The following is a 27,239-nucleotide window of genomic DNA, read 5'->3' as shown; positions in this document are numbered from 1 at the left end:
GCAAGCAAGGAGAGATAAGAAGGCCTTCTTAAGTGATGAATGCAAAGAAAGAGGAAAACAATAAAACAGGAAAGACTAGAGATCTCTTCATGAAAATTAGAGATACCATGGGAACACTTCATGCAAAGATGGGCTCAATAAAGGACAGGAATGGTATGGACATAACAGAAAGTAGAAGATATTAAGAAGAGGTGGCAAGAATACACAGAACTATCCAAAAAAGATCTTAATGACCCAGACAACCATGATGGTGTGATCACTCACCTAGAGCCAGACATCCTGGAGTATGAAGTCAAGTGAGCCTTAGGAAGCATCACTATGAACAAAGCTAGTGGAGGTGATGGAATTCCAGCTGAGCTATTTCAAATCCTAAAAGATGATGCTGTTAACTCAATATGTCAGCAAATCTGGAAAACTCAGCAGTGGCCACAGGACTGGAAAAGATCACTTTTCATTCCAATCCCAAAAAAGGCAATGCCAAAGAATGCTCAAACTATCACACAATTGCACTCATCTCACACGATAGCAAAGTAATGCTCAAAATTCTCCAAGCATGGCTTCAACAGTATGTGAACCAAGAACTTCCAGATGTGCAAGCTAGATTTAGAAAAGACAGAAGAACCAGAGATCAAATTGCCAGATCCAGAATTTGCTGGATCATAGTAAAAGCAAGAGAATTCCAGAAAAACATCTACTTTTGCTTCAGTGACTATGCTAAAATAAAGCCTTTGACTGTGTGGATCACAACAAACTGGAAAATTCTTAAAGACATGGAACTACCAGACCACCTTACCTGCCTCCTGAGAAATCTGTATGCAGGTCAAAAAGCAACAGTTAGAACCAGACATGGAACAATGAACTAATTCCGAACTGGGAAAGGAGTACATCAAGGCTGTATATTGTTACCCTGTTTGCTTAACTTATATGCAGAGTACATCATGCGAAATGCTGGGCTGGATGAAATCAAGATTGGATGAAATCAAGCTGAAATCAAGACTGCCGGGAGAAATATCAATAACCTCAGATATGCGGATGACACCACCCTTATGGCAGAGAGCAAGGAGGAACTAAAGAGCCTCTTGATGAAGGTGAAAGAAGGGAGTGAAAAAGCTGGCTTAAAACTCAACATTCAAAAAACTAAGATCATGGCATCCGGTCCCATCATTTCATGGCTTATGGTTGGGGAAACAATGGAAAGAGTGACAGACTTTATTTTCTTGGGCTCCAACATCACTGCAGATGGTGACTGCAGCCATGAAATTAAAAGATGCTTGCTCCTTGGAAGAAAAGCTATTACAAACCTAGACAGCATATTACAAAGCAGCTGCTGCTGATAAGTCGCTTCAGTCGTGTTCGACTCTGTGCGACCCCATAGACGGCAGCCCACCAGGCTCCCCCGCCCCTGGGATTCTCCAGACAAGAACACTGGAGTGGGTTGCCATTTCCTTCTCCAATGCATGAAAGTGAAAAGTGAAAGTGAATTCGCTCAGGCGTGTCCACCTCTTCATGACCCCATGGACTGTAGCCCGCCAGGCTCTTCTGTCTGTGAGATTTCCCAGGAAGAATACTGAGTGGTTTTCCATTTCCTTCTCCAGGGGATCTTACTGACCCAGGAATGGAACCTGCATCTCTTACGTCTCTTGCATTGGCAGATGGATTCTTTACCATTTGTGTCACCTGGGAAGCCCTCTTTAGACATTGGGGAAAGCAGATTACCTCTACCTGCCTAGCAGAATGGTTAAAATTGGTTAACAATATCAAGCAAATGATAATGAGACTATGGGGAAACGGAAACTCTTATGGAGTGAGTGTAAACTGGCACAATCACTTTGGAATGATATCTGGCAGTATCTAGTAAAGCTAGTAAAGCTGAAGATAAGCATCTCCAATGACCCAGCCATTTCCCTCCTAGGAGGCACATCCAGCAGAAAGGCATATGCTCATGCAGTAGGCACCTGGGCACAAAGTTTCCTGGCAGCAACAGCTGACTGATACATACACTGTGGAATGCTGATTCAAAGTCATTGTACCTAATGATGAAAATGAAAGAACTTTCGATGCACAGTACAAGGATGAGTCTTAACAAAATTAGAGTAAACCAAATGGATAAGGAATAAAAGAACACATGAGGTTGTATGCACATAAAGTTCAAAAATAGGCAAAAATAAACTACATTGTTTGGAGGCACAAAGATAAGCGGTAAAACTATAATGAGGCAAGGAAGTGAATACCATAGAAGTTGGCACAGAGCTGATGGCCAGCTAGGAGGAAGGACTCTTGGACCAGAAAGGGCTGTAGTGTTCTGACTCAAGTGGAGGTTACTCAATGTTTGTCTCACAGCAATATATTGTCTACACATTTATGCACTAGGCTTTTCTGTATGATGCTACATATCTCAAATTAAAAGAGCTCTAAAGAACAAACTTCAGGATGTGAAATCACAGGAAGTTAAAGCCTCTATAGATTACATGGAAGAAAAGTTATGACAAATCTAGAAAGTGTATTAATAAGCAAAGGCATTACTTTACCGACAAAGGTCCATACAGTCAAAGCTATGGTTTTTCCTGTAGTCATGTATGGATATGAGGGTTGGACCATAAAGGAGGCTGACTGCCGAAGAATCGATGCTTTCAAATTGTGGTGTTGGAGAAGACTGTTGAGAGTCCCTTGGACTGCAAGGAGATCCAACCAGTCAATCCTGAAGGAAATCAACCCTGAATATTCATTGGAAGGACTGATGTTGAAGCTGAAGCTCCAATACTTTGGCCACCTGATGTGAAGAGCCGACTCTTTGGAAAAGACTCTGATTCTGGGAAAGATTGAGGGAAGAAGGAGGTGATGGAGATTTGAGATGGCTGGATGGCATCATCGACTTGATGGACATGAGTTTGAGCAAGCTCCAGGAGATGGTGAAGGACAGGGAAGCCTGGCGTGCTGCAGTCAATGGGGTTGCAGAGTCAAGCAACTGAACAATAACATAGATGACATGATCATGACCATGTTAAATATATGGTTCCAGAATAAAATCTGGAAGAAAATTTAACAGTGGTAGTTTTGGAATAAAAGAACTCTTGCTTCTTAAGAGCACTGTGGAATGAGGAATGGGAACATCCCTGGTTTCCTTGCAAAGTTCTCCTGCAATTACAGCCTGCTCTCCCAGGAGCAGCCACTAGATGGAGCCTCACCTCTAGCTCTAAGTTCAGTTTCTGCCCATGGTTGCCCAGGGCTTCAGCTAGAGACAGCAAACTTTTCAGAGCTTTTCTCCCCTCTCCTTCCCATGTACATGTATCTGCCACTCTCTTGTACTGGTATTAACACATGTTCTGACGCACAAGTATGTGAGTTCTCATTTCTCCTGTGAGGTTTGAAATAGAAAGAAGAATATGAACAAACATTTATCCAGCATCCACTTCATGCCTGACTCCTGCTTGCATACTTTACCATCACAGCGTGCAGGCTGTCTGGGTGTTTGCTGAGGCTTCCTGCACTTGAGGGCTTCCCGGGTGGGACAGTGGTAAAGAATCCACCTTCCAGTGGAGGAGATGCAAGAAACTTGGGTTTTATCCCTGGGTTGGGAGAATCCCCTGGAGGAGGAAATGGCAACCCACGCCAATATTATTGCCTGGAGAATTTCATGGGCAGTGGAGCTTTGTGGGCTACAGTCCATGGGGTCGCACAGAGTCAGACATAACTGAGCACACAGCACACACACACATACACACCCGCACCTGCTCCTCCCACAAACACAAGGACAGTTTGAAGGGAATGCTGTTTTCCATTGTGTACATATATACACATTAATATATGTAGCACTACTAAACCAGTTTTATGATTATATTATTTAGGTACTAAAAATCTTTTTGGACTACTTGATTTTATGCTGACTACTTGATTTTACCTCAATATTAATCAATAGAAAAATAATTAACTAAATACAGTATAGCAATACTATGAAATAGCATGCTAGTTTCAACTAGGGAACAATGTATATAAAACCCCTGGAGGTCTGTATTTGCTGTTTTATTAAAGTAAACAAGAAAGTGACAGGGTAGTATCTGTGTATGACCAGCCATGTAACCCTCTTTTCCCCAAAGTGAAAGTGAAAGTTGCTCATGTTCATCATGTCTGACTCTTTGTGACCCCATGGACTATACAGTCTACGGAATTTTCTGGGCCAGAATACTGTAGTGGGTAGCTGTTCCCTTCTCCAGGGGATCTTCACAACCCAGGGATCAAACCCAGGTCTCCAGCATTGCAGGCGGATTCTTTACCAGCTGAGCCATCCCCCTTATTTCCTGTTGATGTGTGGAGATAATGTAGATAACATACATCAGACTGCTGACACTATTTCCTTCTGTGGAATGTGACTGGGGGCTTTAAAGGGAAATTGTTACCTTTTCTCTTCTACATCTGTACTGGCTTTGTTTTTAATTTTACTAATAATTAAAAATAAGCAAAACAATAGGAAATCTTTGAAAGTTAATATTTAACACTTTACAGATGAGGACATATGTTGAGTAAAGTGATGTAATTTCAGCTGGTAGTCCTCACTTTTGAATGCGAAACGTCTAATTTCAGTGCATTAGGAATACCCTGAGAATGCTCACCTGTCCCAGCTCGTTTCCTCCTAAGCAGCCCACGAAGAGTCTGGTGGCTGCAGTGAGCACACCAGACTTGTTGGTCATAGCACACAGGGCCTTCAGGTTGTCCCTGTGCACAGAAGTGTAGTCTATGGGAGGAGCAGCTGCGGGGGGCCTCAGCAAACACCCAGACAGCCTGTATGTGTTTAGCAAACAGTGAGATGATTGTCAAGTGCCCAGGAAAGGACCAGACACCAAGCAGAAGCTGAATAAATGTTCGTTCCTATTCCTCTTTTGAATCTTAACAGGAGGAGAGAGAAGGCCACATATGCTTGTGAATGAGAACATACACGAAGGCTGGAGAGCCTGAGCACAGGGGAAAGGTGCATGCTCAGAGAGCGTGACTGACACTTGCCACAGGGAGACCACAGCCAGCTTACTAAAGGGCTGGGCTCACCAGGAGCCCAGAGGCGGCACATGGGGGTGGGAGGCTGCATTTGGCCCTGCTTGAGGCTAATGCTGAGGCTTTTGCCCTTTCACAAGCACAGTGATGGGCACGCAGAGACATCACATCTATTTGTCTAAAGAAGCAACGGGCAGAGGGCAAATGGGTGCAGGAGTGGACTGGAAAAGGGAGATCTGCTTTCACAGTCCCAAGACTACTCTTTCTGGAATTTTTAAAAAGCTGTTACCTCCCTCAGAGGGCAGCCTGACTTGAGAGAAACCCCAAGCTTGTATCCCTTTTCTTGTGCCTAACCCAGCACCTGTTCCCTATCCTGGGTGGATGCCTTTGCTTTAGGGGAGAGACCGTTTTATTTTACTAGGAATTTCAGAAGCACCACTAATCTCTCCTTATATTCAAGCAAGTTAAACTGGATCAGGTTTAGATTTCAAAAATAAACCTATAAACAGACTAAAAAAAAAAGTTGGAAAATTTCCTTTTAAAATTTCACAGTGGAGAAGATTGAAGGCTGACAGAAAAAAGCCTACATCACCACCGGATACAAAATAACCAGACTATGAACAGGCCACTGATACAAAGGGGAATTCAGATAGCTTGAATTACATAGGGAAAATAGAGACCATACAAAATTACAGCAAAATGCAGTTCCCACTTGTTAGTTTGGCAAATTTCAAGAGATCAGTCTGGCTGTGTTGATTCTGGTGGGACCCTCATGTGTGTAAGTGGGGCAATCTCCATGGAAGGCAGACTGGCCTTCCTACTCCTCCCCTCCCCACACTTAGGAAAATGTCCTGGGTCTCCTCCTTTTGCCTTGAGAGGTAAAAAAATGTGAGTTGATTGATGTGAGTCACAGATAACTCACCTCACTTCCAAGAAGGTCCTTAAGTGAGGGTGCTGTGCTTAGGCCACAGGGATGCTGGCCTCTTTTCCTGCTCTCTTCCTTCTGCTCACACTGGTCTAATGCCTGCAGAGAAAGTAGAAGGCTTATCCAGGACTTGGACATCTTGGGGCTTCCAGGGGCCTCTGAGCTGTTGTCCACATGGCTGTAGCTTCCGAGAGAAACCACTGAGCTGGCCCTACCCTTTTCAGGGTAGTGGAAATCTGCCCACTGGGCACCAGGCCTGGGACTCTGGGGCTTGGGGCTCAGGGGCTTACAGGGCACTCTTTGGCTTCCGTGTGGCAGGCAACAGGTGGAGCTTGAGGGAAGGGTGTGGCTGATCCCAGCCTGCTGCCTCCCAGGACTGGTGGGTGACAAACGCCAAGACTTTTCAGGAAAGGTACTCGGAGGTAGGTATTCACCACTTTCCTGGGTACTTGTACATTTGATAGTTGGTTCACTTTTTCTCCTGTTATCTGAAGAGGCCAAATTGCTGGATGACAAAGGTGTGGGGGAATGTGTGAGTGTCCAGTGATCTCTAAAAACACAGCTCTCCTTGTGTTCCGCCTGCTTCTCACAGTCGCTATTGGTCTCTGGTGGGAAACGGCTGGGGGTATTCAAGATTTCTCGTCCTGGAATCAGACTTACTAAGGAGGACCTTTGGGGGCCTTGGGCATCTTTGCTTTTCATGAATGTGCGCCAGGAACTCTGGCGCAACCTGCTCTTTTCCTTCTGGTCCTTGAAAGAACATGGAGAACATTCACCAGTGTTCTCTTTTTCTAAAATTCTTGACTCAAAAAAGTTTGCAAAGGTCTTATGAGCTGAGGCCAACCTCGCCCTGAGTCTTTTCTCTGGAGTTTTGAGTCTCTTGGCGTCGCAGTTTTCTGAGGACTGTCTTTTGCTACCAAGGTCCTCAGGCGTCTCCACACGACCCCCTTCCATCAGCCCTGGGGCTCCTTGGCTTGAGCCCTGGAGGCCGATCACCAGAAAGGTGCTGGCGTGCGCGTTGCTAGGAGTTTCGGCCTGGCCGGAGGCGCTCTGCGCGCTGTCGGAGCACTGTTCCTCAAGGCCGGAGGAAGCCCCAGGGCGGGCCCCTCCCGGGCTCTCGGCGGCGGCCGAGGGCTTGTCTTTTCGGAAGGAGGTTACCTTGGGAAACGCCAGGAGCCTTCGAGGCTCCTGCGATGCTTGGCGGAGCTGGTGGGGCGATCTGGGCGGTTGGAGTGCACTCTTAAGGGCACGGGCCTGGGCGCCGGGCTGCTTGTCCGTGTTTGCATCGCCCTCTGCTGCACACACCCCTCGCGTGTCCTCCGGGCTCGGTGGCCCTCGGCTGCCCACGGGGTAAGGGCCCCAGGCCTCGGGCTCCCCAGCAGCTTCCTCCCTGGCCGCTGGAATCCTGGAGCTCTGGCTGGCCCCAGGTTGGTTCTCTTCCATAGGCGCCCCTGTGCTGAGCATGTCCCCCGCGTGCTCCTGGGAAGGCGTTTTTTTCCTCCCTGGGGGCCAATCTTCTGAAGCAGCCTCTGGGATCAGAACTATCCCAAGCTCTGAGGCTTGGGCCACCTGCTGAAGAGCCCCATCGTTACCTCGCAGGCTGCAGGCTGCTGGCAGCTCACACTCATTGCCACAAGTTTTTGGTTTCCCAGCCAGAGGAGACTCACAGGGGATCGCTCTAGCACTGTGGTGAGACCCTGGTCTTTCCTCTAGAAACTCACAAGACTGTGTTTTTAGCAGAGGACCCATTTTCCTCCTGGTGGCCTGCAGCCCTTTCTGCTCAACAGCTATAATGATGAGTGTGCCCCTAGCAGATGTGTCTGCTTTGGGCTCTGTCTGGAGGCCCTCTGCAAAGGGTATGGTATCACCCTTGTGCCCCTGCTCACACTCTTCATCCCCACAGCTGCAGTGAGACATGGTGGCTACTGTGACTTCTGAAAACCCCTGCAAGGCATTCTTTGTGAAGCTGGAATCTGGAACCATCACGTCTTCTGCTTCCTTTAAAGTGTCTGCTGTGCTTGATTTGAAGGTTTTCTCTGGAGCATATGAATTATCGCTCACTCTGGAGCAAACTCTCCAGTCTCTGTTCCACACCAGTGACCCGCTCTTGCTGGGATGATGTGGGAACGTGGCCCTAGCAGATGGCTTTCTTTTTTCACTGAGCATATACGTTGATGTGTAATTGCTGGTTTGGTTTCCTGGCTCAGCAGAAATATCCTGGAGGTGCTTCTGTGCATCACTCACGTCCTCAGCATTTGGTGCCTGGCCAGGGCCTTGCGGCACTTCTGGTCTGCTTTCTGGGCCATGTCCGGACTTGCACTCTACTGGCACTGGCACTTCCTCTGCGGTGAGGCTCACCAACTCTGCAGTAAGGCATGAAGAGACTGGGCAGGACCTAGAATCCTCTCCTAGCTGGTTTTCCAGCCATAGACATTCAGAGGGCATGTCCTGAGAGGCCCTTTTCCAGCTCAGAGCCCTGAGTTTGTACTGATCCTTCAAAGGAAGAGCCTTCCTTTGGGAATTAGGAAGTAAGTGAGACAGCTGGGTGGGAACAGGGTGAAGAGGGTTTTGTGTTATTGGAGCCTGTTCTGCTTCTGTCCCTTCCTTCAGATGGGTCCCAAACTTCACAAAGTTCTGCCCTAAAGGATTCTCAGAGTTTCTTAAGGGAAATTCTGCTATGGAGTGGGCCCTGTTCAGAGTCCTTGTGAGCCAACAGCCGTGCCTTGGGAGTGCCCTGCCCTTATCATCAGTATTTTCTGGGACACTATGGTGAAACTTGGCATGTAGGAGGCAGGATGTCCCTAAAGGAAGCCAGCAGGTGGCATCAAAGCTGGACTGGGAGCAGAGTAAGCCTGTTTTCGACGTGGGGTCTAGAGGACATTTTTTCCCTGTCCTGGCTCCCAGAGGGGCTGTGCTATTAAGTGGGCTTCTGAGGGACAGCTGGCATCCCCTCTCCCTGTTGTGGATATTCGGCCAGCTCTGGCTCTGTTCAGCACACCAAAGAAGAAGGGGCGAGACCGGTGGGGTGCCCAGATGACTCTCAGACCTGGATTTCTGAGGAGAAAAACCAGAGAACCCTGTGATGTCTTGAACAGTCACCACCTTTGCTGGTGGGAGGCCGTAACTATCTGTAAGCCCCCGTGCACAGCCCTGTGTGAGGAGAGCAGCCCTTCCTGGTGGCAACTCTAGCTCTGGGCCAGCTATATCCTCCTGGAGGATGGCTCTCACTTCTCCAGCAACTGTAGCAAAGGTTCGTAACCCACTTTTGTGAGACTCTTCCTTGAAGTCAAGACACAGATCTAGTTCCTGCTTTGGGTCAAGCCCAGGGACATCTGTCAAATATTGCTCCTGAGGTTTTCCAGATGCTGGAGTGTCAAAGCATCCCTTGTGTGCTTCCCTGTCCTCAGAGGTACCACGTGGAGGGAGGCAGATTCCCTCTAGGAGGTCACCAGGCAGGGATTCTGTGTCAGAAGCACTTTCAAAGGGATCAATTTTGGTGTCTGATTGACTTTCACTCTGGTGGGACAGTGTCTCAAAATCATCATAGTCTGTTCTCTGGCTCCATTCATGTTCCTCTGGTTCTGCAGGAGAAGAGGGGAGCTGCTTATCTTCAATGTCACCATGACCTGGCAGGTGTACACTTGGCTCTGGAGTCTGGAAGGGCAAGAAGAGAAGAGTCAGAGACAAGGCCTGAGGACATCTGTACGCATGTACACTGGCCCTGCCTTTGTCAGAAGGAAGAAGGCTCAGAAATGTCTCATTAGTTCCCCATGTGCCCCTTGAAAGAGAGGTAAATATGAAAAGCTACCTTTTATTAGCACAGAAAAGAAGTGATGGAGTCAAACCCACACAATAGGGAGAAAGTATAGCACATGGTTAAAGCAGCCCTAATTAAAATAAGTGGAATGAGCATGGGCAGTTTAGTTAATAAAATGTGTGAGTCATAGTGAGGAGCATATCTCTGCCTCATGATTTCAGCAAGAAAGAGCAAATGAATATATGTTTGTTTTGTGTCCTGTTAGTTCTTATGTAACCAGCTGGATTAAAGTCAAAGTTCATTCACTTGGAAGTGTTTTCTGAATTAGGTTTGCTGCTGCCAAAGGAAAAAGAGAACACACACACACGCAAGAATTATTGAAATTGCAATCATGTATCAAGATGTTATAAATGCCCAAGATAGCTTTGAGAACAGAAGGAAAAGTAGGTGCTAGTATTTTCATACTTTCCTTCTCTCATTACACATTTTTCAATCAACTTGTTATAACATCATTTATATGCATCTCCTTAAAAGTATACAGACCTGAGCTTTCTCACAAATGTATATGCCCATGTATTGGATTGCCCAAAAACTTCATTTTTCCATAACCTGAACCTGAACAAACTTTTTTGGAAAACCCAGTAACTACCAATATGATAAAAATTCTGAGTATTTCCTTTTCCCAGAAATGTCCCTGCTCTTCTCCAATCACTCTTCATCTCCCCTCTTCCTCTCTGCGACCTGTTTATGCCACATAATCTAGATTTGCCTTTTCTAAAAGTTTCAGATGATCAGAATATGCAGAATGTATGCTTTGGGGCCTGGCTTCTTTCTCTCAGCACAGTATTTTAGAGATTCACCCACATATCCCGGGTGTAGCATGTGTTATACATGCAACACTTTGAAATTTGTGATAATGCTACCCAGCATTCAGTTATCTAATGCTCAAAGTTCCCCAGGACAGGAGCAGGACAAACACTTACAGCTAAGGCTCCTCCCATAAATTTTGTACAGAAGTCATTCACTCAACCAGCCCTTCCCAAGTACATATTCTGAGAACTGGTCATTAGAGGTTTCTCAAAATAAATGTGGTTTTAATCTTCTTCAGTTGAGAGGAGAAAAGCAGACAAACACCAAAGAATGTGATGGTGATGTGTAAGGTATATACGCTATAAGGTAGATTCAGAAAATAAAAAAGAATATGATACTGTATCAGCATCAAATAATTTAGTATCATATAGTTTCAAATATGTTGCAAAGCAGGAAGGAGTTGGGAATAGGAAAGGGAACATTAAAAATCAAATCATCTGGGAAGGAGGGCTTTGTGGTGGCTTTGACAAGAGAGGAAGTCCCCCTAATCTGCTGCAGACGCTTGCTTCAGCGGCCCAACTTCCAGGTAGCAGGCCCCTCACTGTACATCAGGAGCACAGCCTCTGGCCTACAGACTTCCCACGGCCTGGCAAGGCCAAGAAGGTCAGATGTGACTATGCCTCGGCAAGCAGGGAGGGCTGTGTAATGGCAAGTCTGTGCTTCATGAGCAGAGAACTGAACAGGGAGCAAGGGGCCAGCTACAGGCTCCTTCTCAGTAACTCCTGCCTTCGAAAGCACCTCTGTTTCCTCATCTTGGTGACCTGTTATTAAACTGGGAAGGGACCCCCTGACTTTGGAGCATTTCAGTAGTTCTTTCAACATTGTCATAGTTTGATGTCACCTCATAGACTCATATTGGTATCAATATTCACATGTTTCAGGCCTTTTGGAAGAATTCCAAAATCCCAAATTCCAAATGACCAACGATCTGGACATTGACTATGCCAAGATACTGGAGGTCTCATTCCTGTCCCTGCCCCCTGCTCAGCATCCCTTTACTGGACATTGCCTGGGTCTTGATCAGGGTTGACTTCCAGATATTTAGGCAAGAGGTCTCACTCTGTCTCAGTAAAAATAAAAGATTTTCTAAATTCTTCCAGGTTACAAAATTGGTATTGGGGCTTGGTTTCCCCAGTGGCTCAGTGGGTAAGGAATCCACCAAAAGTGCAGGAAACACAGGAGACCTGAGTTCGATCCCTGGGTCAGGAAGATCCCCTGGAGAAGGAAATGACAACTACTCCATTATTCTTGCCTAAAAAATCCCATAGACTAAGAAGCCTGGTGGGCTACAGTCCATGGGGGTAGCAAACAGTCGGACATGACAGAGCACATAAACTCAAACTCTCCCAGTTTACAAAATTGGTATAGTCTAGGCAAGAGCACTGGAAATCCAGCATTAATAGTCCTTAAAGTGTATAAATCCCCTTCATGGATCACTGCTTTGTCATAGCAAAGGGGCTTACATAACTCAATGAAGCTGTGAGCCATGCTGTGCAAGGCCACCCAAGATGAATGGGTCATAGTGGAAAGTTCTGACAAAACATGGTCCACTGGAGGAGGGAATGACAAACTACCTCAGTATACTTGCTGTGAGAACCCAGTGAACTGTATAGAAAGGGAAAAAGATATGACACCGAGACATGAGCCCCCCAGGTCAGACGGTGTCCAGTATGCCACTGGGGAAGAGTGGAGGACAACTACTAATAGTCCCAGAAAGAGTGAAGCGGCTGGGCCAAAGCAGAAACGATGCTCAATTGTGGATGTGTCAGGTGATGAAAGTAAAATCCTATGCTGTAAGAAGAGTATTGTATAGGAACCTGGAATGTTAAGTCCGTGAATCAAGGTAAATTGAATGTGATTAAGCAGGAGATGGGAAGAGTGAACATTGACATCTTAGGAATCAGTTAACTAAAATGGACAGGAATGAGTGAATTTAATTCAGACAATCACTATATCTACTACTGTGAGCAAGAATCCCACAGAAGAAATGGAGTAACCTTCATAATAACAAAAGAGTCAGAAATGCAGTACTTGGATGCAATCTCAAAAATGACAGAATGACCTCAGTTAGTTTCCAAGGCAAACCATTCAACATCATTGTAATTCAAGTTTATGCCCCAATCACTGATGCAGAAGAAGCCGAAGCTGATCAGTTCTATGAAGACCTAGAAGACCTCCTAGAACTAACACCAAAAAAAGACGTCCTACTCATTATAGTGGATTGGAATGCAAAAGTAGGAAGTCAAGAGATACTTGGAGTAACAGGGAAGTTTGGCCTTGGAGTACAAAATGAAGCAGGACAAAGACTAACAGAATTCTGCCAAGAGAACACATTGGTCATAGTAAACACCTTTTTTCAACAACAAAAGAGATGACCTTACACATGGACATCACCAAATGGTCAATACCGAAATCAGATTGATTACATTCTTTGTAATCAAAGATAGAGAAGCTGTATACAGTCAGCAAAAATAAGACCTGTAGCTGACTGTGGCTCAGATTATCAGCTTTTCATAGCAAAATTCAGGTATAAGCTAAAGAAATGGGGAAACCCTCTAGACCAGCCAGGTATGACTTAAATCAAATCCCCTATGAATATACAGTGGAAGTGATTATTCAAGTATAATCCCTTGAATATGCAAATTCAAAGGATTAAATCCAGTAAACAGCACCTGAAGAACTGTGGGCAGAGGTCTGTAACATTGTACAGGAGGCAGCGAACAAAACCACCCCAAAGAAAAAGAAAAGCCAGAAGGCAAGGCAGTTGTCAGGGTAGGCTTTACAAATAGCTGAAGAAAGAAGAGAAGTGAAAAGCAGGGGAGAAAGGGAAATGTATACCCAGCTAAATGCAGAGTTCCAGAGAATAGCAAGGAGAGACAGAAGGCCTTCTTCAATGAACAATGGAAAGAAATGTAGGAAAACAACAGAAAGGTAAAGACTAGAGATCTCTTCAAGAAAATTGGAAATATCAAAGGAATATTTCATTCAAAAATGGGCACAATAAAGGACAGAAATGGTCAAGACCTAATAGATGTGGAAGAGATCAAGAAGAGATGGCAAGAATACACAGAAGAACTACGTAAAAAAATCTTAATGACCTGGATAACCACAATGGTGTGGTCACTCACCCAGAGCCAGATATTCTGGAGTGGGAAGTCAAGTGGGCCTTAGGAAGCACTGCTGTCAATAAAACTAGTGGAGGTGATGGAATTCCAGCAGAGCTTTTTCAAATCCTAAACGATGTTTCTATCAAAGTGCTGGATTAAATACGTCAGCAAATCTGGAAAACCCAGCAGTAGTCACAGGACAGGAAAAGGTCAATCCTTATCCCAGTTCCCAAGAAGGGCAGTGCCAAAGAGAGTTCAAACCATTGGACAATTGCAGTCATATCCCATGCTAATAAGGTTGTGCTCAAAACCCTGCATGCTAGACTTCAGCATTACACAAACCAAGAACTTCCAGATGTTCAAGCTGGGTTTTAAAAAAGCAGAGGAACCAGAGATCAAATTGCCAACGTTTGCTGAATCATAGAGAAAGCAAGGGAATTCCAGAAAAATATCTACCTCTGTTTCATTGACTATGCTAAAGCCATAACAAACTGTGTAAAACTCTTAAAGAGATGGGAATACCAGACCATCTTTCCTGTCTCCTGAGAAACCTTTTCCATGCAAGTTTCTAACTGTTGCTTCCTGTATGGAACAACCAACTGGTTCAAGATTGAGAAAGGAGTATGACAAGGCTGTTTATTGTCACCCTGTTTATTTAACTTATATACAGAGCACATCATGTGAAATTCCAGGCTGAATGAGTTACAAGCTGGAATCAAGATTGCTGGGAGAAATAGCAACAACCTCAGATATGCGGATGATACCACTCTAATCACAGAAAGTGAAGAGGAACTGAAAAACCTCTGATGAGGGTGAAGGGGGAGAGTGAAAAAGCCAGCTTAAAACTCAATATTAAAAAAAACTAAGATCATAGCATCTGGTCCCATCACTTCATAGCAAATAGAAGGGGGAAAGGTGGATGCAGTGACAGATTTCCTCTTCTTGGGCTCTAAAAACAATGAGGATGCTGACTTCAGCTATGAAATTAGATGATTGCTTCTTGGCAGGAAAGCTCTGACAAACCTAGACAGTGTGTTAAAAAGAAGAAACATCACTTTGCTGACAAAGGTTCATATAGTTAGAGCTATGGTCTTTCCAGTGGTCATGTACAGATGTGAGAACTGGAGCATAAAGAAGGCAGAGCACCAAAAAACTGATGCTTTTGGACTGTGATGTTGGAGAAGACTCTTGAGAGTCTCTTGGACAGCAAGGAGATCAAACCAGTCAATCTTAAAGGAAATCAACCCTGAATACTCATTGGAAGGACTGATGCTGAAAGCTGAAGCTGCAGGACTTTGGCCACCTGATGTGAAGAGCCAACTCACTGGAAAAGACCCTGATTCTGGGAAAGATGAAGGCAGAAGGAGAAAAGGGCAACAGAGGATGAGATGGTTGGATGGCATCACCAATTCAACGGTCATGAACTTGGGCAAACTCAGGGAGGTGGTGAGGGACAGGGAAGCTTTGCATGCTGCAGTCCATGGGGTCACAGAATCAGACACAACTTGGCAACTAAAGAACAACAAAATGAAGTATATAAATGCTGAACATGAAGAATGTGTTTTTTAAAAAAGCATATGATTTGATTGATTAGATTCTAAATCTTATGAAGAAAGTTTGCTCCTCCTTAGTTGATTCAGGGGTAATTCTCAAATAAGTAACTTCTCAGCACAAATCCATATAATTTCAAGGTTGTGCCTAAGGGATGGTGTGAAATGAAATATTTCTTACCATATCCCATATGTCACAGCTATCAGGGATTTTAGCCTTCCAAATGTAAATTTCTGAGACCAGGAAAAATAATACTAGCCAGCCAGCAGCCAGCAGCCACTTCCTCCCTGGTAAACACTGAGGAGCTAAGGGGGATGCAAGAAAGTGCAAGAGGTAGCCACCCTCTGCATTTGCCGCCCCTTACAGTAAATGAGGGGTTAAGGATGTGAGTAATCAAAAAGCGGGATTCGGCCCACAGACAGCTGAGATGTATATGAAAGAAATGATTTCAGTAAGCCCGGATGCTTGCATCTTCCCTTACATAGAAGAGTGGTAAATCCCTTGATATCTGAGATCTGGTTTTCTTTAATTAACAGTGATCTTTTAATATTCAGATTATCACTTGTAGGGAAAGAGAAAATTAGTGAAGATGGTGGTGGTCAGGCTCTCTTGCCCCATGGCCTCTTCCTTTTGCCCTGCGTTTTGTAGATACATGGTTATGTAACAGCTGAGATCATCTATAGTACTGTGCACGTGCATTGCCCTATAGAAGCATGATCTGAGAAGCCACTGTGGCTGGATCCAGCTGTGTCCACTGGGTTAACCATGAGAGGAGAGAATACAGTGTGTCTGCCGCTGCAGCCGCTGTGCCAGGCAGGAGAGAATAAAGGAATCTGCAGTGCCTATGACACCTTGCGTTTTTGCCCAGCTTCCCCACTTGTGCTTTGGCTACCATGGGTTCAACAAACAGTGTGCACAGGGAGGAACAGTGAGACAATGCCCCTTGCTGCAAACTTCTGTATAGTTTATATGTAAACTCCTTCCCCGCCTCCTCAGAAATGGTTCTCTCAGGGTCACCTGAGATGCTGTCTCCTGGGCTTGAAGTCCTCACAATTCCCGCTGAATAAACCCAACTCTCAACGTTTAGGCCGGGTTTATTTTTTCAGTTGACAATGGTCTGGGGGTTGAATTTACAGGCAAAAGTATTCTTTTTGATGAATCTTAGAGTTTTTTCTGGGGATAAGGAGTGGATCAACTTTGTATGTTTTCTGCTTAAAGCAGAAAAACCCTCTCTGTTTTGTCATAGGCCTGGCACTTCCTGATTGTGTTATTTCTATAACTTTATGAGGCTTCAAACACTAGGGTAAGCTGTCTGGACTTTCTTCTGTAAGAATCAGAGAGCTGCATACAGAGGGTGTTTGCACAGAGGGGTGAAGTGGTGACAGTACATTAGGGACATGAGAATGAGTGTCGACATATGGGCTCCAGCACCCCACCCCACCCCTCCTGACTGTCACTTCTTCCATCACATGTAGCAAATCTGCTTTCATCAGAATTCCTGCCCCCATTTCCCACAGCGCCCCAATTTCTTCTCAAACTCCTCAATAACAGTTTACATTTTATCTCTACACTTCATCTCCCATTCAGACTTTAAAAAATATTATTATTTGATGACAAAACATAATATCTCTTTTAAATACAAATTCAGTCTCAAGCCATTAGTATTAATAAGTGGTATTTACATTATCTTGCAATTCTATTGTTTTCTAATTTCCATTATGATTTGCTCCATGACTCATAATTTATTTAGAAGTATGTTTATTTATCTTTTTGTTTCTGATTTCTATTTAATTACATTGTAATCAGAGTGTGGTCTGTATGATTCTTGGAAATTAGTTGAAACTGGCTTTATGGCACTGTACAAGTTCCTGTTGAACCATGGGTAATCATTAGTTAAATCTATTTTACATACAATCTGCATCCATTAATCAAAGTTATTTTAATTGTTGCTACAAAAGACTTGCATGTCCTCCCAGTGGCAATAAACCTAAACAATAAGATTTCTGCTGGTTGTTTTGCAGAAACTGGGAGTCAGCTGCGTCTAGCTCAAGCTGAGCTAGTTAAGACTGGATGGGAGCCCCAGACACTTCAAGCAGGAGTGTCCACTCAGTGACCTTTTGAACTTGAAGAGATGGGCAGGTTAGTTATCAATGTACAAAATGGCGACATTATCACACCTTTTCCAATCACCTTTCCCTAAGCTTCATTCTTTAGCACCTAAATATCCAGAGGCCCTGGCTTCCCAGATTTGGTCTCCTGTCTTCACACTTGGCTGCTTTGCAAATAAAGGAATAAATTCTCCCCTGCTGCAAACCTCTTGTCTCAGTGTTCTGGCTTGAGACAAAAATGAGACAAAAAATGGACCTGGTTCTGTAACTCTGTTTCATAAATGCTCCATGGATATTTGGAAAGATCGAGTATTCTCTAATGGTTCATTCAGTGTTTAATAAGTGCTCATGAGGCTTGTTATGTGTTAAATCCTTGTCAAAGCCTCAGCAATTTGACTAGTTTTTCATCTGCTATTAAGAGCAGTAGGTTGACTCACCCACTGTAGTGCTGAGGCAGGAGGCAGATGGGCCCCAGTCTGAAGAGTTTCTCCCCTGTGCAAAAAAACCCTATAAAAGCAGGATGATGGAGGAGGTCAGGCCCTCCCCAGATAAGAGATAAAAGACCACATATTCCTCATTCTTGAACTCAAGGAGACCTCCCTGGCTACAGATGTGCAGAAAGGCTCCTTGGAGGTCAAAAAGGGAGGGGTTGTCAGCTCATAGTAAGTGATGTCAGCCTATCCATCAACCTCTTCACTGGAATCCATCTTGGCTAAGAGATGAACACACACACATGAGAAGTTCCTAAGATATACCAAATATGGACTCAGAACCAGGCAAATCAGAGGAAGCCCAGAAGAAACGCCCTAAAATAGTAATTCAAACTACCATGAGGGCGTGACTCAGTGACTCTCTCTTTGAGCCTGCCCACATGTCTATCCACATGTACTCTTTTTTCCTCCTAATAAATACTTTGTGGAAATTCTGTTCTGCAAAGCCAAGGGGCCAGGACCTGGTCACTGACCACTGATCTATTTGTTAGGATTCAGTGCTCTCACTGCTACCACCTGAATTCAGTCTCTGGCTGGAAAGCAAAGACCCATTTCAAGCTGCTGCAGGCCAAGGCCACTCAAGGTCAGTGCTGCATTTGTCAATTTCCTCCTTTAATTCCGTCATCTTTCAGTTTACATGTTTCAGTGTTAGGTTAGTAGATGCATACACAAGTTCTGGCTATTTTCACTATTAAATAGGACTGGAAAATGTCTGTTTTTGTTCCAATCCCAAAGAAGGGCAAGGCCAAAGAACATGAAAGTGAAAGTGACTCAGGCTTGTCCAACTCTTTGTGACCCTGTGGAGTGTAGCCTACCAATGCTCCTCTGTCCATGGAATTCATGAGAGAAGAATACTGGAGTGGGTAACCATTCCCTTTTCCAGAGGATCTTCCTGACCCAGGGATCGAACCAGGGCCTCCCACATTGCAGGCAGATTCTTTACTATCTGAGCCTCCAGGAAAGCCTCGACTACTTTATAATTATGCTCATTTCAAATATTAGTAATGTTATGCATAAAATCCTTCCAGCTATGCTTCAGCAGTGAATGAACCAAGAACTTCCAGATTTACAAGCTGGGTTTAGAAATGGTAGAGGAACCAAAGATCAAATTGCCAACATCCAACATAGGGAAAGCAAGAGAATTCAAAAAAAAAAAAAAACTACTTCTGCTTCATTGACTATGTAAAGCTTTGACTATGTGGATCACAACAAACTGTGGGAAATCCTTAAAGAGATGAGATTACCAGACCACTTTACCTGTTTCCTGAGAAACCTGTATGTGGGTCAAGAAGCAACAGTTAGAACTGCACATAGAACAATGGACTGGTTCAAATTGGGAAAAGAATATGACAAGGCTGTATATTGTCACCCTGCTTATTTAACTTCTATGCAGAGTACATCATGCAAAATGCTGAGCTGGATGAATCACAAGCTGGAAGCAAGACTGCTGGAAAAAATAGCAACATGAAAGAAATGTCAACAACCTCAGCTATGCAGATGATGCCACTTTAATGGCAGAAAGTGAAGAGGAACTAAAGAGACTCTTGATGAAGGTGAAAGAGGAGAGTGAAAAAACTGGCTTGAAACTCAACATGCAAAAAACTAAGATCATGGCATCCAGCTTCATCATTTCATGGCAAATAGTAAGGGGGAAAAGTGGAAGCAGGGACAAACTATTTTTGTAAGCTCCACAATCACTGTGGATGGTGACTGCAGCCATGGAATGAAAAGATGCTTGTTCCTTGGAAGGAAAGCTATGATAAACCTAGACAGTATATTAAAAAGCAGAGACATCACTTTGCCAACAAAAGTCTGTGTAATCAAAGCTATGGTTTTTTCAGTAGTCATATATGGATGTGAGAGTTCGACCATAAAGAAAGGTGAAGGCTGAAGAATTGATGCTTTTGAATTGTGGTGCTGGAGAAGACTCTTAAGAGTCCCTTGGACAAGGAGTTCAAATGGGTTAATCCTAAAGGAAATTAAACCTTAATATTCTTTGAAATGATTGATGCTGAAGTTCTAATACTTTGGTTGCCTGATGCAAGAGCTGACTCATTGGATAAGACCCTGATGCTGGGAAAGACTGAAGGCAAAAGGAGAACAGGGTGGGAGAGGATGAGATGATTAGATGGTATCACCAACTCAGTGGACATGAATCTGAGAAGCTCCAGGAGACAGTGAAGGATAGGGAAGCCTGGTGCACTGGTTGCAAAGAGTCAGACATCACTTAGCGACTGAACAGCAACTCTCTTCATCCCTAATAAAGGTTTATATTTTAAAGGCTTTATTTTCTAATAAACATAACCAACTTTCTTTAAGTTAGTATTTGTGTGGTATATATTTTCCCATTCTTTTATTTTTGTCTTTTTATGTTTCTTAAGTGTGTTTTCCATAACTGATGTGTAGCTGGAATCTTAAGATCCAATATTTCAATCACTTAACCAGAGAGTTTAACCAGTGAGCATTTATTTGGGTTTCTATCACCATATTTCATTCTTTTCAGCTCCCTTTCTCTTTTTTTCACCTTGGGATTTGTTTATTTTTTAATATGAACTCAACAATGGTTTGTTTAACACCATATGTTTAAAGGAATGTATGCTTTATTTCTGTGTTTTTCTTGCAGTGAGTATTTAGAGAAATAGATAGACTGCAATGTGATAGAATCAGAAATTTCCTGCATGCTACTCACTGCAGTCTGGCTGTCTCTCCATTCACTCACTGAAATCAGTCTGGTAGAGGTCCCTAATGACCTCTGCATTGCCAGATCCAAGTCTCTGGCCTGTCTGCCTTCTTTTCTTCTTTGCCTCCTTCTTCTCTCCCTTCCTTCCTTTCCTATTTTCACTACTTTTCTGCAACTTTATTGAGGTAGAATTGTCATAAGTAACTGCATATATTTCAAGTGTAAATAATTAATGTGTTTACATACATCTGTGAAACCATGACTACAAGCAAGATAATGAACATTTCTCTTGCTTCTGAAAGTTCCTTCATGATTCTTCTAATTCCTCCATCTTAGCCTCCCTCACCACATCCCCAGGGAATCTTTATCTGCTTTCTGCTACTACAGATAATTGCAATAGTGTGATCACTCACTTAGAGCCAGACATCCTGGAATGTGAAGTCAAGTGGGCCTTAGGAAGCATCACTACGAACAAAGCTAGTGCAAGTGATGGAATTCCAGTTGAGCTATTTCAAATCCTCAAAGGTGATGCTGTGAAAGTGCTGCACTCAATATCCCAGCAAATATGGAAAACTAAGCAGTGGCCACAGGATTGGAAAAGGTCAGTTTTCATTCCAATCCCAAAGAAAGGCAATGCCAAAGAATGTTTAAACTATCACACAACTGCACTCATCTCACACGTTACTGAAGTAAGCTTAAAATTCGCCAAGCCAGGCCTCAGCAATACATGAACCGTGAACTTCTAGATATTCCAGCTGGTTTTAGAAAAGGCAGAGGAACAAGAGATCAAATTGCCAACATCCGCTGGATCATCAAAAAAGCAAGAGAGTTCCAGAAAAACATCTATTTCTGCTTTATTGACTATGCCAAAGCCTTTGACTGTGGGGTCACAATAAACTGTGGAAAATTCTGAAAGAGATGGGAATACCAGACCACCTGACCTGCTTCGTGAGAAACCTGTATGCAGGTCAGGAAGCAACAATTCGAACTGGACATGGAACAACAGACTGGTTCCAAATAGGAAAAGGAGTATGTCAAGGCTGTGTATTGTCACCCTGCTTATTTAACTTGTATGCAGAGTACATCATGAGAAATGCTGGGCTGGAAGAAGCACAGGCTGGAATCAAGATTGCTGGGAGAAATATCAATAACCTCAGATATGCAGATGACACCACCCTTATGGCAGAAAGTGAAGAAGAACTAAAGAGCCTCTTGATGAAATTGAAAGAGGAGAGTGAAAAAGGTTGGCTTAAAGCTCAACATTCAGAAAACTAAGATCACGGCATCCGGTCCCATCACTTCATGGCAGATAGATGGGGAAACAGTGGAAACAGTGGCTGACTTTATTTTTCTGGGCTCCAAAATCACTGCAGATGGTGACTGCAGCAGTGAAATTAAAAGGTGCTTACTCCTTGGAACGAAAGTTATGACCAACCTAGACAACATATTAAAAAGCAGAGACATTACTTTGCCAACAAAGGTCCGTCTAGTCAAGGTTATGGTTTTTCCAGTGGTCATGTGTGGATGTGAGAGTTGGACGGTGAAGAAAGCTGAGGGCAGAAGAATTGATGCTTTTGAACTGTGGTGTTGGAGAAGACTCTTGAGAGTTCCTTGGACTGCAAGGAGATCCAACCAGTCCATCCTAAAGGAGATCAGTCCTGAGTGTTCATTGGAAGGACTGATGTTGAAGCTGCAACTCCAATACTTTGGCCACCTCATGCAAAGAGTTGACTCATTGGAAAAGCCCCTGACGTTGCGAAAGATTGAGGGCAGGAGGAGAAGGGGACAACAGAGGGTGAGATGGCTGTATGGCATCACCGACTCGATGGACATGGGTTTGGGTGGACTCTGGGAGTTGGTGATGGACAGGGAGGCCTGGCGTGCTGGGGTTTATGGGGTCGCAAAGAGTCAGACACGACTGAGAGACTGAACTGAACTATAGTTTGCATTTTCTAGAATTCCATATTAATAGAATCATATAGTACGTATTTTTTTGTCGGTTTTTTTTTTTCACTCAGCATAGTTATTTTGAGACTCATATATGTTTCATTTGTCAACACTTGTTTTATTGCTGGGTAGTGCTCTGTTGTGAAGAAGTCAATGGCAACCCACTCCAGTACTCTTGCCTGGAAAATCCCATGGACAGAGGAGCCTGGTAGGCTGCAGTCCATGCGGTCGCAAAGAGTTGGACACGACTGAGCGACTTCAATTTCCCTTTTCACTTGCATGCATTGGAGAAGGAAATGGTAACCAACTCCAATATTCTTGCCTGGAGAATCCCAGGGATGGCGGAGCCTGGTGGGCTGCCGTCTATGGGGTCGCACAGAGTCCGACACGACTGAAGCGACTTAGCAGCAGCAGCAGTGTTCTGTTGTATAGATATATCACGATGTGTTTATCCAGTCATCTGCTGAGGGACGTTTGAGTTGTTTCCAGTTTTGGGCTTTTCAATAAAGCTGTAACAAGTATGTACAGATGTGTGCTTTCATTTCTCTTGAGTCAGTGCTGAGGACGAGAGTGATCCGGCCATATGTTAGGGGTATATTTTTCATTTCTTAAGAAACTGCAAACTGTTTTCCATTCTCTTTTACACCACCCTCAGCAGTATATGAGAGTCCAGATGCTCCACACTCTCATCCACATCTGCTATGGTCAGTTTTGAAAATCTTAACCATGCTAGTGGGTGTGAAGTGGCATCTCATTGGGGTCTCAATTTGCGTTTTCCTATTGGGTTTCCCCGGTAGCTCAGAGGTTAAAGCGTCTGCACACAACGTGGGAGACCTGGGTTCGATTTCTGGGTCAGGAAGATCCCCTGGAGAAGGAAATGGCAACCCACTCTAGTATTCTTGCCTGAAGAATCCCATGGATGGAGGAGCCTGGTGGGCTACAGTCCACAGGGTCACAAAGAGTCGGACACGACTGAGAGGCTTCACTTTCACTTTCACTTTCACTTTGAAATATGATGTTGAGCATCTTTTCATATGCTTTTTTCTATCTGTACATCTTCTTTGTGAAATGTCAGTTCAGATTTTTTGCCAATTCCAAAAAACTGGGCTGTGTTCTCATGAAGTTTAAAGACTTCTTAATATATCCTAGATATAAATCTCAGGGTAGATCACATCTTGGGTTACAAATCAAGCCTCAGAAAATTCAATAAAATTGAAATTTTATCAAGCATTTTTCCAACTGCAGTGCTGTAGATTTGAAATCAGTTACAGAAAAAAAAAAAAAAAACAACAACTAAAGAACACAAACACATGAAGGCAAAATAATGTTCTGCTAAATAACCAGGAAATTACTGCAGAAATTAGAGAGGAAATAAAAATACATAGAAACAAATGACAACAAAAACACAACACCCAAAACCTATGGGTCACAGCAAAAGCAGTTCTAAGAGAGACGTTTACAGTAATTAAATATTACCTCAAGAAACAAGAAATATCTCAAATAAACAATGTATCTTTACACCTAAAGCAACTAGAGGAAGAACAAAGAAAACCCAATGTCGGTAGAAGGAAAAACAATTATAAAGATCAGAGTAGAAATAAATGAAATAGAAATGAAGAAAACAATAGCAAAGATCAGTAAAAGTTGGTTTTTTGAGAAAAATGAACTTGGCAAATGTTTAGTCAGATTGTTCAAGAAAAAAAGGGATAAGACTTAAATTAATAAAATTGGAAATGAAAAAGGAGAAATCACAATTGTTGCCACAGAAATACAAAAAATAATAAGAGACCACTACAAGCATTTTATGTTATAAAACGGGCAATCCAGAAATGGACAAATTCTTGGAAATGTACAACCTTCCAAGACTAAACCAGGAAGAATTAGAAAATATAAACATACCAATCACAAGGAGTGAAATTGAAACTATAAGTAAAAACCTTTCAACAAACAAAAGCCCAGGACCAGATGGCTTCAGAAGTGAATTCTATCAAACATTTAGAGAAGAGCGGACACTTTCTACTCAAACTCTTCCAAAAATTGCAGGGGGAGGAACACTAACAAACTCATTCTGTGAGACAACCATTGCTCTGATATCAAAACCAGACAAAGATATCACTAAAAAAGAAAATAATAGACCAATATCACTGATGAATATAGACCAAAAAATCCTCAACAAAATACTAGCAAACAAAATACAACAATACATTAAAAGGTCATACACCATGATCAAGTGGGATTTATCCCAAGAATGTAAAGATTCTTCAATAATGCAAATCGGTCAATGTGAAACATCATATTAACAACTAAACAATAAAAACCATATGATCATCTAAATAGATGCAGAAAAGCTCTTTGACAAAATTCAACATCTATCCATGATAATAACTCTCCAGAAAATAGGCACAGAGGGAACCTATTTCAATATAATAAAGGCCATACATGACAAACACACAGCATATATCGTTCTCAATGATGAAAAACTGAAAGTATTTCCCCCAAGATTACGAATAACACAAGCATATCCACTCTCACCACTCTTATTCAACAAAGTTTTGGAAGTCCTCGCCACAGCAACTAGAGAAGAAAAGGAAACAAAAGGAATACAAATTGGAAAAGAAGAAATAAAACTAACACTGCTTCCAGATAATGTGTTACCCTACATCGAAAATCCTAAAGATGCCATTAGAAAACTATTGGACCCAATCATTGAATTTGGTAAAGTTGCAAGATACAAAATTAATGCACAAACATCTCTTGTATTTCTATACACCTACAATAAAAGAGCAGAAAGAGAAATTAAAGAAATAATCCCATTTACCATGCCAAGGAATAAACCTCCCTAAAGGGCTACCCAGGTGGGTCAGTGGCAAAGAATCTGAATGCTAACATAGGAACCACAGGAGACATGGGTTCAACCCCTGGGTTGGGAACATCCCCTGGAAGAGGAAATGGCAACTCACTCAAGTATTCTTGCTTGAAAAATTCCATGGACAGAGGATCCTGGCAGGCTACAGTCCATGGAGTCCCAAAGAGTTGGACATGACAGGATGCATGCATCAAGGAAGCAAAAGAACTGTACTCAGAAAACTATAAAAAGTTGATTAAAAAAAAACAAAGAGGACACAATAGATGAAGAAATATACCATGTTCTTGGACTGGAAGAATCAATATACTGAGAATGAATATACTACCCAAAGAAATCTGCAGATTCAACAAAATTCCTCTCAAATCACCAATGGCATTCTTCATAGATATAGAGCAAAAAATTTTACAATTTGTATGAAAATACAAAAGACCCTAAATAGCCAAAGTAAGCTTGAGAAAGAAAAATAGAGCTGGAGGAATGAGGCACCCCAACTTCAAACTATACTACAAAGGTACAGTAATCAAGACAGTATAGAACTGGCACAAAAATAGAAATACAGACCAGAGAAAGAGGATAGAAAGCCCAGAGATAAACCCACACATATATGGCCACCTAATGTATGACAAAGGAGGCAAGGATATACAATGGAGAAAACACAGTCTCTTCAATAAGTGGTGCTGGGAAATCTAGACATCTACGTGTGAAAAATGAAATTAGAACACTACAAATCTTACATGCAGATTACATCATACAAAATTCCAGGCTGGATGTATTACAAGTTAGAATCAAGATTGCTGGGAGAAAGAACCTCAGATATGCAGATGATACCACTCTAATGACAGAAAGTGAAGAGGAGCTTAAGAGCCTCTTGATGAAGGTGAAAGACGAGAGTGAAAAAGCTGGCTCAAAACTCAACATTCAAAAATCTAGGATCATGGCATCCAGCCCCATCAATTCATAGCAAATAGAAGAGGACAAAGTGGAAGCAATGACAGATTTTATTTTCTTGGGCTCCAAAATCACTGCAGATGGTCTGCAGCCATTTAATTTAAAAAACTCTTGCTACTTGGAAGAAAAGCTATGACAAACCTAGACAGCATATTAAAAAGCAGGGACATCACTTTGCTGGCAAAGGTCCATATAGCCAAAGCTATGGTTTTTCCAATAGTCATGTACAGATGTGAAAGTTGGACCTTAAAGAAGGCTGAGTGCTGAAGAATTTATACTTTTGAATTGTGGTGCTGGAGAAGACTCTTGAGAGACCCTGGGACAGCAAAGAGATCAAACCAGTCAATCCTAAAAGAAATCAACCCTGAATATTCATTGGAAGGACTGATGCTGAAGCTCCAATACTTCGGCTATCTGTTGTGAAGAGCCGACTCACTGGAAAAGATCCTGACGCTGGGAAAGATTGAAGACAAAAGAAGGGGATGACAGTGGACGAGATAGTTGGATAGCATCACTAAGTCATTGGACATGAGTTTGAGCAAACTCCAGGAGACAGTGAAGGACAGGAAAGCCTGGCATGCTGCAGTCCATGGAGTCACAAGGAGTCAGACTCAATCTAGCACAAACAGCGCAAACAATAAAAATAACACCACATACAAAAATAAACTCAAAATTGATTAAAGACCTAAATGTAAGATCAAACACTACAAACTGTTAGAGGTAAACATAGGAAAAATACTCTTTGGCATAAACCACAACAAGATCTTTTTCAACCCATCTCCTAAAGTAATTAAAATAAGAACAAAATAAACAAATGGGACCTAATTAAACTTAAAAGCTTTTGCACAGGAAAGAAAAACACAAACAAGATGAAATGACAACCCTCAGAATGGGAGAAAATATTTGCAAATGAAGCAGCAGACAAAGGATTAATCTTCAAAATATACAACCAGCTCACACAACTCAATATAAAAAAGAAAACAAACATACAATCCAATCAAAAAAT

At 42.9% G+C, this 27,239-nt stretch overlaps 1 protein-coding gene across 1 annotated transcript in view; it reads right to left on the bottom strand.

Annotated features, from left to right (window-relative positions):
• ARHGEF4 (Rho guanine nucleotide exchange factor 4) overlaps positions 1–27,239 on the bottom strand; it is a 265,787-nt gene that overhangs the window by 189,081 nt on the left and 49,467 nt on the right. Inside the window, exon 3 of the mRNA XM_081583138.1 lies at positions 5,906–9,562. Within this exon, the coding sequence (XP_081439264.1) occupies positions 5,906–9,562 (3,657 nt within the window). The remainder of the gene's footprint in view (positions 1–5,905; positions 9,563–27,239) is intronic.

Source organism: Giraffa tippelskirchi, chromosome 3 (assembly GCF_054371585.1).
Source record: "Giraffa tippelskirchi isolate mGirTip1 chromosome 3, T2T-mGirTip1v1.2.pri, whole genome shotgun sequence".
NCBI lineage: Eukaryota > Metazoa > Chordata > Mammalia > Artiodactyla > Giraffidae > Giraffa > Giraffa tippelskirchi.
This window is presented reverse-complemented; position numbering and strand designations above follow the sequence as displayed.